General features: G+C 42.0%; 1 protein-coding gene across 1 annotated transcript in view; it reads right to left on the reverse strand.

Moving 5' to 3' along the window:
- Window positions 1-1,677, reverse strand: part of DPP4 (dipeptidyl peptidase 4) — a gene marked incomplete at its 5' end in the record, with an annotated part of 76,899 nt that extends 75,222 nt beyond the window's left edge. The window contains 3 exons of the mRNA XM_079924341.1: window positions 1,053-1,370; window positions 1,511-1,583; window positions 1,672-1,677. Coding sequence (XP_079780467.1) covers window positions 1,053-1,370; window positions 1,511-1,583; window positions 1,672-1,677 — 397 coding nt within the window. The remainder of the gene's footprint in view (window positions 1-1,052; window positions 1,371-1,510; window positions 1,584-1,671) is intronic.
- Window positions 1,678-12,002: the final 10,325 nt, after the last annotated feature.

A 12,002-nucleotide genomic window follows, 5' to 3' on the forward strand; every position in this document is an offset into this window, starting at 1 on the left:
TCTTAAGTAACTGAAAATCATTATCAATAGGTCAACACACTCAGTTATTTAACCTCTGGCACCTTTGCCCTGGCCCTGAAATTGCCGGCCAAACATGATTTTTGATGGTTCTACAAACTAATTCTGAATGGTCACCTGAAATCTAGATAAGACCCCTCAGTATATAAGCACTGTCTACACATTTCCTGGTTGACTAGACCATCAGAGAACACACCTCAGTTGGTTGACTAGAACGTGAATACTTACATGAAAGTTACTATTTAAAAGGAAAGTAGGGCCAGTGGAGACCCAAACTAGTTATTCTCACTTGTTTGCATCCACTGGTGTGTATTTCATTATATGAATGTTTTATATTAAGAGCTAGGACTAAACTGGAACAGTGAGGCAAGCTAAAAGGAACCAAGGTGGATTTAAATGAAAGAATCCACCAAACATCATTGATCCCACCTCCTCTGAATATTACCATGGATACCAGCTTTATGATTTAACTCTGAAATACTTACTTCTATAAGTGGTCAAATAGTTATTTTCCGGCATCCCAACTCTCCAACTGATGGATTTCCATCATCCCTGAAGGAAAACCCCCTGGGCTCCCCAAGCACTATCTTTTCTCAAAACTATTTGGGGACTTGCTTTCTTATTTTTTTCCCTCCCCTTATGACATCCTTACTGCTGTTTGGGATTTTTGAACACTGCCTTTTTTCCTTTGAAAATCACAACCACGAAAGTTGTTTTTGGTTTTTTTTTTAATTTACATTCAAAAGGTACTAAATTCAAATTTAACATAAAGAAATCTTAAAACTTCTCTTTATTTTCAGGAAGTATGTATTTGCCATACACAAGACGTGGCAGGTGCAAGGCTCTCGTAGCCTAAACACTGGAGACCAACGAAGCGAATCTAGCGGCGACCACGCCAGCAAAGCCTCAGCGACGACCTGGCACACCGATCCCACCCAGTCCCCAGCAAAATCCCTAGGTCTCCTTGGTGTGGTAAAATAGAACCTGATCCCGGTCTCCAACTGTCTTATCTTTTTCAAATGTTTTAAACTTACTGCCTTTGTTCAGCAGAACCACAGGCACGGTGATGACGGTGACGAGCGCAGCGATCCCCAGCAGTCCCAGGAGCACCTTCCACGGTGTCTGCAAGCCGGGCAGATCACGTCCAGTTAGAGCCAGCCGCTTGGCCCCGGTCTGGGTAAGAGGGTCGGGGCCTGGGCTGCACCCGAGGCAGCGGGGTTTGCCGACGGGCGCGCACTGGGAGAGAGGCACCGCGGGATGGGAGGGTTTGGAGCGCGCGAGTCGGAGCTTGCAAGAGCTGTCTCCCTTGAACTTTTGGCCTCTGGACACTTTAATTGTTTGCTTCTCTAGGCCTACAACTCAGAAGCCAAGTGAGGGTTCAGGCGTGCGATTTGCGGGTGGCCCTCCAGGTTCTCCAAGGCTCGGTGCCTGGGTTGTAGCAGAAAGCCCGCGGGCCCGAGAGCCAGGCGAGAGCCCTGGGGCGTCCCTTCACCTGTCAGAGCGTGGCCCTGAAGCTTCCGCCTAATGAGAGCCCCTGGTTTCGACCCGGAAGCTTTGGGGGCAATCTGGGGAGAGTTTGGTGAAAAGGCACCTACAACTCGCCCCTGGGGCTGTTGGGACGGGTGGGTGGGGGGAGGCCAGCTACTCACTCACCTTCATGGTCGGCGTCTCCTCAGAGCTAAGCTTTCGGAGCGGGAGCGCAGGCAGAAGTCAGGCGAGCCTCCCGGACGCGCGTGCGGCTCCGCAGCTCCGGGCGCGCAGTCACTCGGCGCTCCCAAGTTTGAACCCCGAGTTAAACATTAGTGAGCGCCGGTCCGGCTGGGTATAAAGGGCCGCGGGCAGGCTGCGAGCGAAGGCGCGCCGGGCCCCGGCAGTGGCGTCCCGGCCGGGGGACGCCCGAGAGGCACCTCCCTACGGGCGCGCCGGGCACGGGATGTCTGCTGGGCGCGCAGGAGGGGTGTGACCGCCCGAGCAGCGTCTAGCCAGCGCCTGGCATCCGATGCCGAGCCCTGAGGCTGCAGACCTGCTGCCGCCCGGCGGGAGACCATGGTCGGCCTTAACTGAAAGGGACCTCTGCTCTCAGTTCCCGCAACCTCGCGTGAGCAGGCAAGGGGACCTAGCCCAGAGAGGGCACGGGGTTCTGCAAACACACAGCTCACTGCTGGCAGCTGAAGCTAAAACCCAGGCCTCAGTCCTTTGCCAGTGAATGATATGCTGGGGAGTTCTGGGGTGTTTAAAGCTTCTGGAAGGCCAAGAGAGAGAAAAAGTGATTGATCACTTGTGGGTGGCACTTAGAGGCTGTGTCTGGATTCATTCTCCGCAGGGGATTTCTGGCTTGTCTTGCAGGCTTACCTTCCCATCAAGATGCCAAAAATAATAACACTAACACTTATGTGGAACTTAACTTTTTCCCAGGAGCTGCTCTAAGCATTTATGTGTTTATTTTACAGGGAGGAAGCCTAGGCACAGGAGGTTAAGTCACTTGGCCAAGTCCAGGCTGCTAGGAAGTCGTGGAGCCTGAATTCAGAGTCCATGTTCTTAACCACTACTCCACAGGGCCTTTCATCTTTCAGTCCTGCAAAGAGGATTTTTGGGAAAAGGGAAAAGGTCAGGTGTGGCTTCTTCCTCCCTTCCTCCAGGATGCCCTGTAGGTTCCTTCACTCCTTCCTTTTTTTCTTCATTCACTCATCCCCACACCCTCCTATTTATTTCAGCCATTCCACAAATATCTGAGTGGATACAAAGTGTCAGAGTCTCATCTAGATGCTGGTGATAGAGAAGGGGGACCAAGATAGATGATATTTGTGCACTTGGCACTTTCAGTCTGAAAACCACAGGTGAACCTTTGCAGTTAGGTTCTTCCTCTATGCTTACTTCCTCTCTTGTGGATTAAGTACTCCCTAAAAGGCCTCTTCTGCTTGCTCACTCAGCTGCAAAACCTCTCTGTCCAAAGTTAGAGGTAAAAGGTTAAAAGTGCAAAGTCCTATGGAACATTAACACATGATTATGAATAAATTCCAGTTTCCATCCTTTATATCCAACCCAGACATTGCTTCTGAGCTCAGGGATCTTTTCCCCTCTGGCTACTAGTTGCTTATGACACACACCCTCATTCACACCGAGCTCCAGAGGCTGGAACTGAGCTCTTTCTCCTTTCCATCAGCCTCACCCCTTCTCTGATCCTCTCTGTCTTCATTATATGGGGATATATGTATCTGTATAGCTGATTCACTTTGTTATAAAGCAGAAACTAGCACACCATTGTAAAGCAATTATACTCCAATAAAGATGTTAAAAAAATAATAGAATAAAAATAAAAACACAGCTCAAAAAAAAAAAAAAAGTGACCCCATTCACCAGTTACAAAAACTAAAGGCTTGAGTCATCTCAGTTTCTCTTCTCCACTCTCCTGCTACATTCACGTGACCATCAATTCCTCTCTTCTGCCTTCACAAGTATTTCTCAAATCCATTTCCTCCTCCCTCTTACAGTTGCTGGGGAGGTGAGTCAATAGTGTTATTGTAGCATGTGAGCTGGGAAGAGAGGCTGTCCGACAAGGACAACAGGGAATGGTGCCACTGGGGGCTCAGTGTTGGTCTCTGCTTTCACCAGTTTCTATACTCAGCAAAATGCAGGAGGCAAGTCAGTACAGTTGAGTGCATGCTTGACCTCCATACTTACACCGTTGACACTATACTTTCCGCAAGCCCCCAGGAAGCTGGGGGAAGATGGCTGGCATCCATGGGGGCAGATCATCTTGTTCTCTGGAAAGTATTCCACAAAACACAACTGCCAACTTCAAGAGATTCTTTCCTAAATCCAACCCCCACCGCCCCCGACCTCTTTGTCACTAGTCTTTCAATCTTGTTTTCTTCAAGTCCCTAAGGTACCAGCTGGCCAACACATTAGCCGCCACCTATGAGTCAGTGTAAATCCTATATTAGGCCATCTCTTGTTTCATGAAAAATGGAAAACAGATGTACTACTCCAAGTTCTGTCTGTCAGGATGATTTCTCTTTCTACTAGATTTCGGAGCATGCCTGAGAGGGGCCGTAAGGTAGCAGCCATCACTTTTGACAGGTGCCAGCTTACTTTGCATAAGGCTGCCTCTTCCCTCCTCTGTTGCCTGGCTGTGGCGAACTCTTATGTAGCTATATGTGTGTGTTGAGGTAGAGACACCGAACAATGGGAGAAGCACCATGGAGTCTAAGTTCACTACTCATGGGATTTTTTTTTTAACTTTTTATTTTATATTGAAGTGTAGTTGGCTAACAACATGTATCTATTCTTTTTCAAATTCCTTTCCCATTTAGGTTGTCACAGAATATTGAGCAGAGTTCCCTGCGCTATACAGTAAGGCCTTGTTGGTTATCCAATTTTTTTTTTTTTTTGGTATGCGGGCCTCTCACTGTTGTGGCCTCTCCCGTTGCAGAGCACAGGCTCCGGACGCGCAGGCTCAGCGGCCATGGCTCACGGGCCCAGCCGCTCCGCGGCATGTGGGATCTTCCCAGACCGGGGCACGAACCCGTGTCCCCTGTATCGGCAGGCGGACTCTCAACCACTGCGCCACCAGGGAAGCCCCCATTTATTCTTTTATCTTTCTCTTCCATCCTTCTCTCTCTAGTGCCTAGTAAAATGCCTGGAACACATCAGTAGTCAATAAGTGTTGGTGGAATAAATGCAAAAATTAAATCAAATGAAGAAAAAGTAACATAAGATCTTTTCCTTCTTGCCTGCTGGAACTGGAGGCGAGGGGAAAACGGGATCTTGCTGCGTGTGGAAAGAAGGGAGAGAGGGAGGATGGTAGGGCTGGGGGGTTGGGACGAAGCTGAACAGATCTTACTCTTTGCCCTCAGCTCTGCAGGATAAGTAAAGGAAGTACAAAGGTATTTATTCTTTTGCTCAGCGCCCTCCTTGCTCTCCACCTAATCAGGGAAATCTGCCCACCTGTGTGGAAATGACTTTTTTAGCACGTCCTTTGGAGTCCAGATCAAAAGTCACTTCTTTCAGATTACCTTCAAAAATAGCCCCGTCTGTTTCCATTCCATTTTCTGCTTTCCCTACCAACCAGTGTTTGCAAGATTATTCTGCTTGTGTTATTTACAACAAAATTAATTTCTACCACATGATACAGAGATGATAGACAGATAATTCTATGGATTTAGACGTATGGAAAGAAGAGATTTCAGACCCAAGAAATAGCTACACGAAGTCTGACAAAGCTGGAGATCTTTAGGGAAAATCTATTAGTTTAGTTTCACCAGGAAATAGGGTTGGTCTTGGACATATCCTTCAGTCTTAAATTCAGTATTCAGTATGTACTAGGGAGCCACTTAAAATTTTTTCCAGAGGAAGGAACACAATCAGACTGAACTTTAGATATGAGAAGCAGGCAATAGCATAGGCTGGATAGCTGAGAAATGAAAGAACTAGAAATAGGATGAGAATCATAAACTTTATGTTGCAAAATTAATTGGGCAGGTGCTTCTCTGTGTGGAGCTTGTCATAAAAGAATTTAAATCATGTTGATTTGTATGTGTTTACATACAGATCTCTAAAAACTGTTTTCCAGCTGTAGTTTGGGGTGTTTTCCTTGCCCCAGTGATCAGTAATACCAAGTAAGGGGTTCTTCTTACACTCAATACCCAATAAAGTTCTCTTGCTACCTGTTAGAACAGACATTAGCCAAAGAGAGAGGAGACTTTTGTGCTCTTCTTTGATTAGCGTCCTTTGGCTAGTCTGTGGGTTTTTAAAAATGTCAATGATTTACTTGATTTACATATATTAGCTCCTGACTTAAGAAATAATTGTACGACTCTATGAGAAAATGTGTTTAAGATCCTTGGAGCTAGATTCTCACAAAATGGCTGTGGCTATGATGACATCTCCTTTTAGTGTTTTCCAAGCTGTAAATGTGAGGTGATGTGATGGTGGTGGTGTATGTGTATGAGGTTGGAGTAGTGGAGTAGTGGAGAGGCTGTACAGTGGTTACTCTAATTTAAGGAAAGAAGGAGCAAGGACCAGTAGAACAAGGCTAGGGACCTCTAACTAAACTGAGAGATCTAATTTGCCATGGGGGGGGACAACCTATTCTCTTTTGAATGGTAGATCACAGAATCAGAAAGTTATATGTGGAAGGGCCTTCAGATTCGTTGGATGCTGTTTTATTAAGAACAATAATAAGGGGGAAAAAAGGTTCATGCTTGGCATTGGACTAGAGTGAAAAATAAGGCTGTCATTTTTTAAAATTGTGGTAAAATATACATACTATAAAATTTACCACCTTGGGACTGCCCTGGTGGCGCAGTGGTTAAGAATACGCCTGCCAATGCAGGGGACACGGGTTCGAGCCCTGGTCCGGGAAGATCTCACATGTCTCGGAGCAACTAAGCCCGTGCACAACAACTACTGAGCCTGCGCTCTGGAACCTGCAAACCACAACTGCTGAGCCCGTGTGCCACAACTACTGAAGCCCGCGCGCCTAGAGCCTGCACTCGGCAACAAGAGAGGCCACCAAAATGAGAAGCGCGTGCACCGCAATAGCCCCCGCTCGCCACAACTAGAGAAAGCCTGCATGCAGCAAAGAAGATCCAACGCAGCCAAAAGTAAATAAATAAATTTATTTTAAAAAATTAACATCTTAACCATTTTAAAGTATACAGTCATTTCTTTTTTATCTAGAATAGTCCAAAGTTTGTAATGTAATTTTAGCAGATTAAACATACAGCTTAAAATTATTTATGTAGGATTCTCCTTTTTCTTGACGAGATGGTGGAATAAAACTTGACTACTCTCATAGTATATTTTTTAGATTAGCATCTGTTTACTGGGGCTTGATTTTCTCTTCTTAAAGGCGATATAGGATGGAAAAGAAGGACTACATGGGAATTGGATCTTTTTAGTGATACTACATGGGAGTCTTTGCTATGGGTGTACACAGAGACCTTTATTCTGGTGATATTCCTCGTGCTTTAAGAGAAGGGACAGTAGTTGTAGTATTTCAAACAGAAACTAAAACAACTAGGGAGAACTTTGAAAAGCCAGAAATTACAAGCTAAATGCAGTCCAAGAGGGATGGTCCAATGCTATTTAACTCCCTGGCTGAAAAGCACAGTTTTAGGTAGAAGTAGTTCCCTAGGCTCTACAGCTTGTTTCTCAAATGCTTTATTTCCTTATTCTCTACGTTCCCCCACCCTCACTTCTATTTAGATATTTTTTTCCTAACCAACACCCACATTCAACTCGAATACCACAGATATACTGTACATCTGTTTATGTATTATATGTTCTATATAAATCTGTGCTTTATACATCAGAGAAATATTTTTTTTTGCCCCCAAGAACCACTCCCTAGGGGAAGATATTGCCCTCATTGAGAGTGCAGGCTCTATAGTTGCACTGGTTCCAACATGAAGGTGGCAATTACTCAGCAGAATATAACTACTCTTTTCTTTTACTTTATTTTTTTGAATTTTATTTTTTTTTATATAGAAGGTTCTTTTTAGTTATAGATTTTATACACCTCAGTGTATACATGTCAATCCCAATCTCCCAATTCATCCCACCACCACCACCACCACCACCACCACCACCCGCCACTTTCCCCCCTTGGTGTCCGTACGTTTGTTCTCTGCATCTGTGTCTCAATTTCTGCCCTGCAAACCAGTTCATCTGTACCATTTTTCTAGGTTCCACATATATGCATTAATATATGATATTTATTTTTCTCTTTCTGACTTACTTCACTCTGTATGACAGTCTCTAGATCCAATCACGTCTCTACAAATGACCCAATTTCATTCCTTTTTATGGCTGAGTAATATTCCACTGTATATATGTACCACATCTTCATTATCCATTCATCTCTCGATGGGCATTTAGGTTGCTTCCATGAACTGGCTATTGTGAATAGTGCTGCAATGAACATTGGCGTATGTGTCTTTTTGAATTATGGTTTTCTCTGGGTATATGACCAGTAGTGGGATTGCTGGGTCATATGGTAATTCTATTTTTAGTTTTTAAAGGAACCTCCATACTGTTCTCCAGAATGGCTGTAGCAATTTACATTCCCACCAACAGTGCAAGAGGGTTCCCTTTTCTCCACACCCTCTCCAGCATTTGTTGTTTGTAGATTTTCTGATGATGCCCATTCTAACTGGTGTGAGGTGATACCTCATTGTAGTTTTGATTTGCATTTCTCTAATAATTAGTGATGTTGAGCAGCTTTCATGTGCTTCTTGGCCATCTGTATATATTCTTTGGAGAAATGTTTATTTAGATCTTCTGCCCAGTTTTTGATTAGGTTGTTGTTTTCTTAACATTGAACTGCATGAGCTGTTTATATATTTTGGAGATTAATCCTTTGTCCATTGATTCATTTGTAAATATTTTCTCCATTCTGAGGGTTGTCTTTTGGTCTTGTTTATGGTTTCCTTTGCTGTGCAAAATCTTTTAAGTTTCATTAGGTCCCATTTGTTTATCTTTGGGTTTTTTCCCATTATTCTAGGAGGTGGATCAAAAAAGATCTTGCTGTGATTTATGTCAAAGAGTGTTCTTCCTATCTTTTCCTCTAAGTTTTATAGTATCTGGTCTTAAATTTAGGTCTCTAATCCATTTTCAGTTTATTTTTGTATATGGTGTTAAGGAGCATTCTACTTTCATTCATTTACATGTAGCTGTCCAGTTCTCTCAGCACCACTTATTGAAGAGACTGTCCTTTCTCCATTGTATACCTTTGCCTCCTTGGTCACAGATTAGTTGACCATAGTTGCGTGAGTTTATCTCTGGGCTTTCTATCCTGTTCCATTGATGTATATTTCTGTTTCTGTGTCAGTACCATATTGTCTTGATTACTGTTGCTTTGCAGTATAGTCTGAAGTCAGGGAGTCTGATTCCTCCAGCTCCATTTTTTTCCCTCAAGACTGCTTTGGCTATTTGGATCTTTTGTGTCTCCATACAAATTTTAATATTGTTTGTTCTAGTTCTGTAAAAAATGCCATTGGTAATTTGATACGGATTGCATTGTATCTGTAGATTGCTTTCAGTAGTATAGTCATTTTCACAATATTGATTCTTCCAATCCAAGAACATGGTATATCTCTCCATCTGTTTTATCTTTAATTTCTTTCATCAGTGTCTTATAGTTTTCTGCATACAGGTCTTTTGTCTCCCTAGGTAGGTTTATTCCTAGGTATTTTATTCTTTTTGTTGCAATGGTAAATGAGAGTTTCCTTAATTTCTCTTTCAGATTTTTCATCATTAGTGTATAGGAATGCAAGAGATTTCTGTGCATTAATTTTGTATCCTGCAACTTTGCTAAATTCATTGATTATCTCTAGTAGTTTTCTGGTGGCATCTTTAGGACTCTCTATGTATAGTATCATGTCATCTGCAAACAGTGCCAGTTTTACTGCTTCCTTTCCAATTTGTATTCCTTTTATTTCTTTTTCTTCTCTGGTTGCCTTGTCTAGGACATCCAAAGTTATGTTGAATAATAGTGGTGAGAGTGGACATCCTTGTCTTGTTCCTGATCTTAGAGGAAATGCTTTCCATTTTTCACCATTGAGAATGATGTTTGCTGTAGGTTTGTCGTATACGCCCTTTATGATGTTAAGTTAGGTTCCCTCTATACCCACTTTCTGGAGAGTTTTTATCATAAATGGGTGTTGAATTTTGTCAAAAACTTTTTCTGCATCTCCTGAGATGATCATATGGTTTTTCTTCTTCAATTTGTTAATATGGTGTATCGCATTGATTGATTTGCCTATATTGAAGAATGGTTGCTTCCCTGGGATAAATCCCACTGGATGATGGTGTATGATACTTTTAATGTGTTGTTGGATTCGGTTTCCTGTTGAGGATTTTTGCATCTATATTCATGAGTAATATTGGTCTGTAATTTTCTTTTTCTGTAGTATCTCTGTCTGGTTTTGGTATCAGGATGATGGTGGTCTCATAGCATGAGTTTGGGAGTGTTCCTTCCTCTACAATTTTTTGGAAGAGTTTGAGAAGGATGGGTGTTAGCTCATCTCTAAATGTTTGATAGAATTCACCTGTGAAGCCATCTGGTCCTGGACTTTTGCTTGTTGGAAGAAATTTAATCACAGTTTCAATTTCATTACTTGTGATTGGTCTGTGCATATTTTCTATTTCTTCCTGGTTCAGTCTTGGAAGGGTATAGCTTTCTAAGAATTTGTCCATTTCTTCCAGGTTGTCCATTTTGTTGGCATAGATTTGCTTGTAGTAGTCTCTTAGGATACTTTGTATTTCTGCGGTGTCTGTTGTAACTTCTCCTTTTTCATTTCTAATTTTATTGATTTGAGTCCTCTCCCTCTTTTTCTTGATGAGTCTGGCTAATGGTTTAGCAATTTGTTTATCTTCTCAAAGAAACAGCTTTTAGTTTTATTGATCTTTGCTATTGTTTTCTTTGTTTCTATGTCATTTATTTCTGCTCTGATCTTTATGATTTCTTTCCTTCTACTAACTTTGGGTTTTGTTTGTTCTTCTTTCTCTGGTTCTTTTAGGTATAAGGTTATATTGTTTATTTGAGATGTTTGTTGTTTCTTAAGGTAGGATTTTATTGCTATAAACTTCCCTCTTAGAACTGCTTTTGCTTCATCCCATAGGTTTTGGATCATCGTGTTCTCATTGTCATTTGTCTCTAGGTATTTTTTGATTTCCTCTATGATTTCTTCAGTGATCTCTTGGTTATTTAGTAACGTATTTTTTAGCTTCCATGTGTTTGTGTTTTTACATTTTTTTCTCTGCAATTGACTTCTAATCTCATAATGCTGTGGTCAGAAAAGATGCTTGATATGATTTCAATTTTCTTAAAGTTACTGAGGCTTGATTTGTGACCCAGGATGTGATCTATCCTGGAGAATGTTCTGTGCTAACTTGAGAATAAAGTGTAATCTGCTGTTTTGGATAGAATGTCCTATAAATATCAATTGAATCTCTCTGGTCTATTGTGTCATTGAAAGCTTGTGTTTCCTTATTAATGTTCTGTTTGGATGATCTGTCCATTGGTGTAAGTGAGGTGTTAAAGTCCCCCAGTATTACTGTGTTACTGTTGATACCTCTTTTATAGCTGTTAGCAGTTGGCTTATGTATTGAGGTGCTCCTGTGTTGGGTGCATACATATTTATAGTTGTTATACCCACTTCTTGGATTGATCCCTCGATCATTATGTAGTGTCCTTCCTTGTCTTTTGCAACATTTTTAATTTTAAAGTCTATTTTATCTGATATGAGTATTGCCACTCCAGCTTTCTTTTGATTTCCATTTGCATGGAATATCCTTTTCCAACCCCTCACTTTCAGTATATATGTGTCCCTAGATCTGAAGTGGGTCTGTTGTTGACAGCATATATGTGGGTCTTGTTTTTGTATCCATTCAGTGAGGCTGTGTCTTTCGGTTGGCGCATTTAATCCATTCACGTTTAAGGTAATTATCGATATGTATGTTCCCATTACCATTTTCTTAATTGTTTTGGGTTTGTTTTTGTAGGTCCTTTTCTTCTCTTGTGTTTCCCATTTAGAGAAGTTCCTTCAGCATGTGTTGTAGAGCTGGTTTGTTGGTGTTGAATTCTCTTAGCTTTTGCTTGTCTGTAAAGCTTTTGATTTCTCCATCAAATCTGAATGAGATCCTTGCTGGGTAGAGTAATCTTGGTTGTAGGTTCTTCCCTTTCATCACTTTAAGTATATCATTCCACTCCCTTCTGACTTGTAGAGTTTCTGCTGAGAAATCAAAATCAGCTGTTAACCTTATGGAATTTCCGTTATATGTTATTTGTCATTTTTCCCTTGCTGCTTTCAATAATTTTTCTTTGTCTTTAATTTTTGCCAATTTGATTACTGTGTGTCTTGGCATGTTTCTCCTTGTATTTATCCTGTATGGGACTCTCTGTGCTTCCTGGACTGCGGTGGCTATTTCCTTTCCCATGTTAGGGGAGTTTTCAACTATAATCTCTTCAAATATTTTCT

The sequence above is a fragment of the Stenella coeruleoalba genome, assembly GCF_951394435.1.
Source record: "Stenella coeruleoalba genome assembly, chromosome: 6".
Lineage (NCBI taxonomy): Eukaryota > Metazoa > Chordata > Mammalia > Artiodactyla > Delphinidae > Stenella > Stenella coeruleoalba.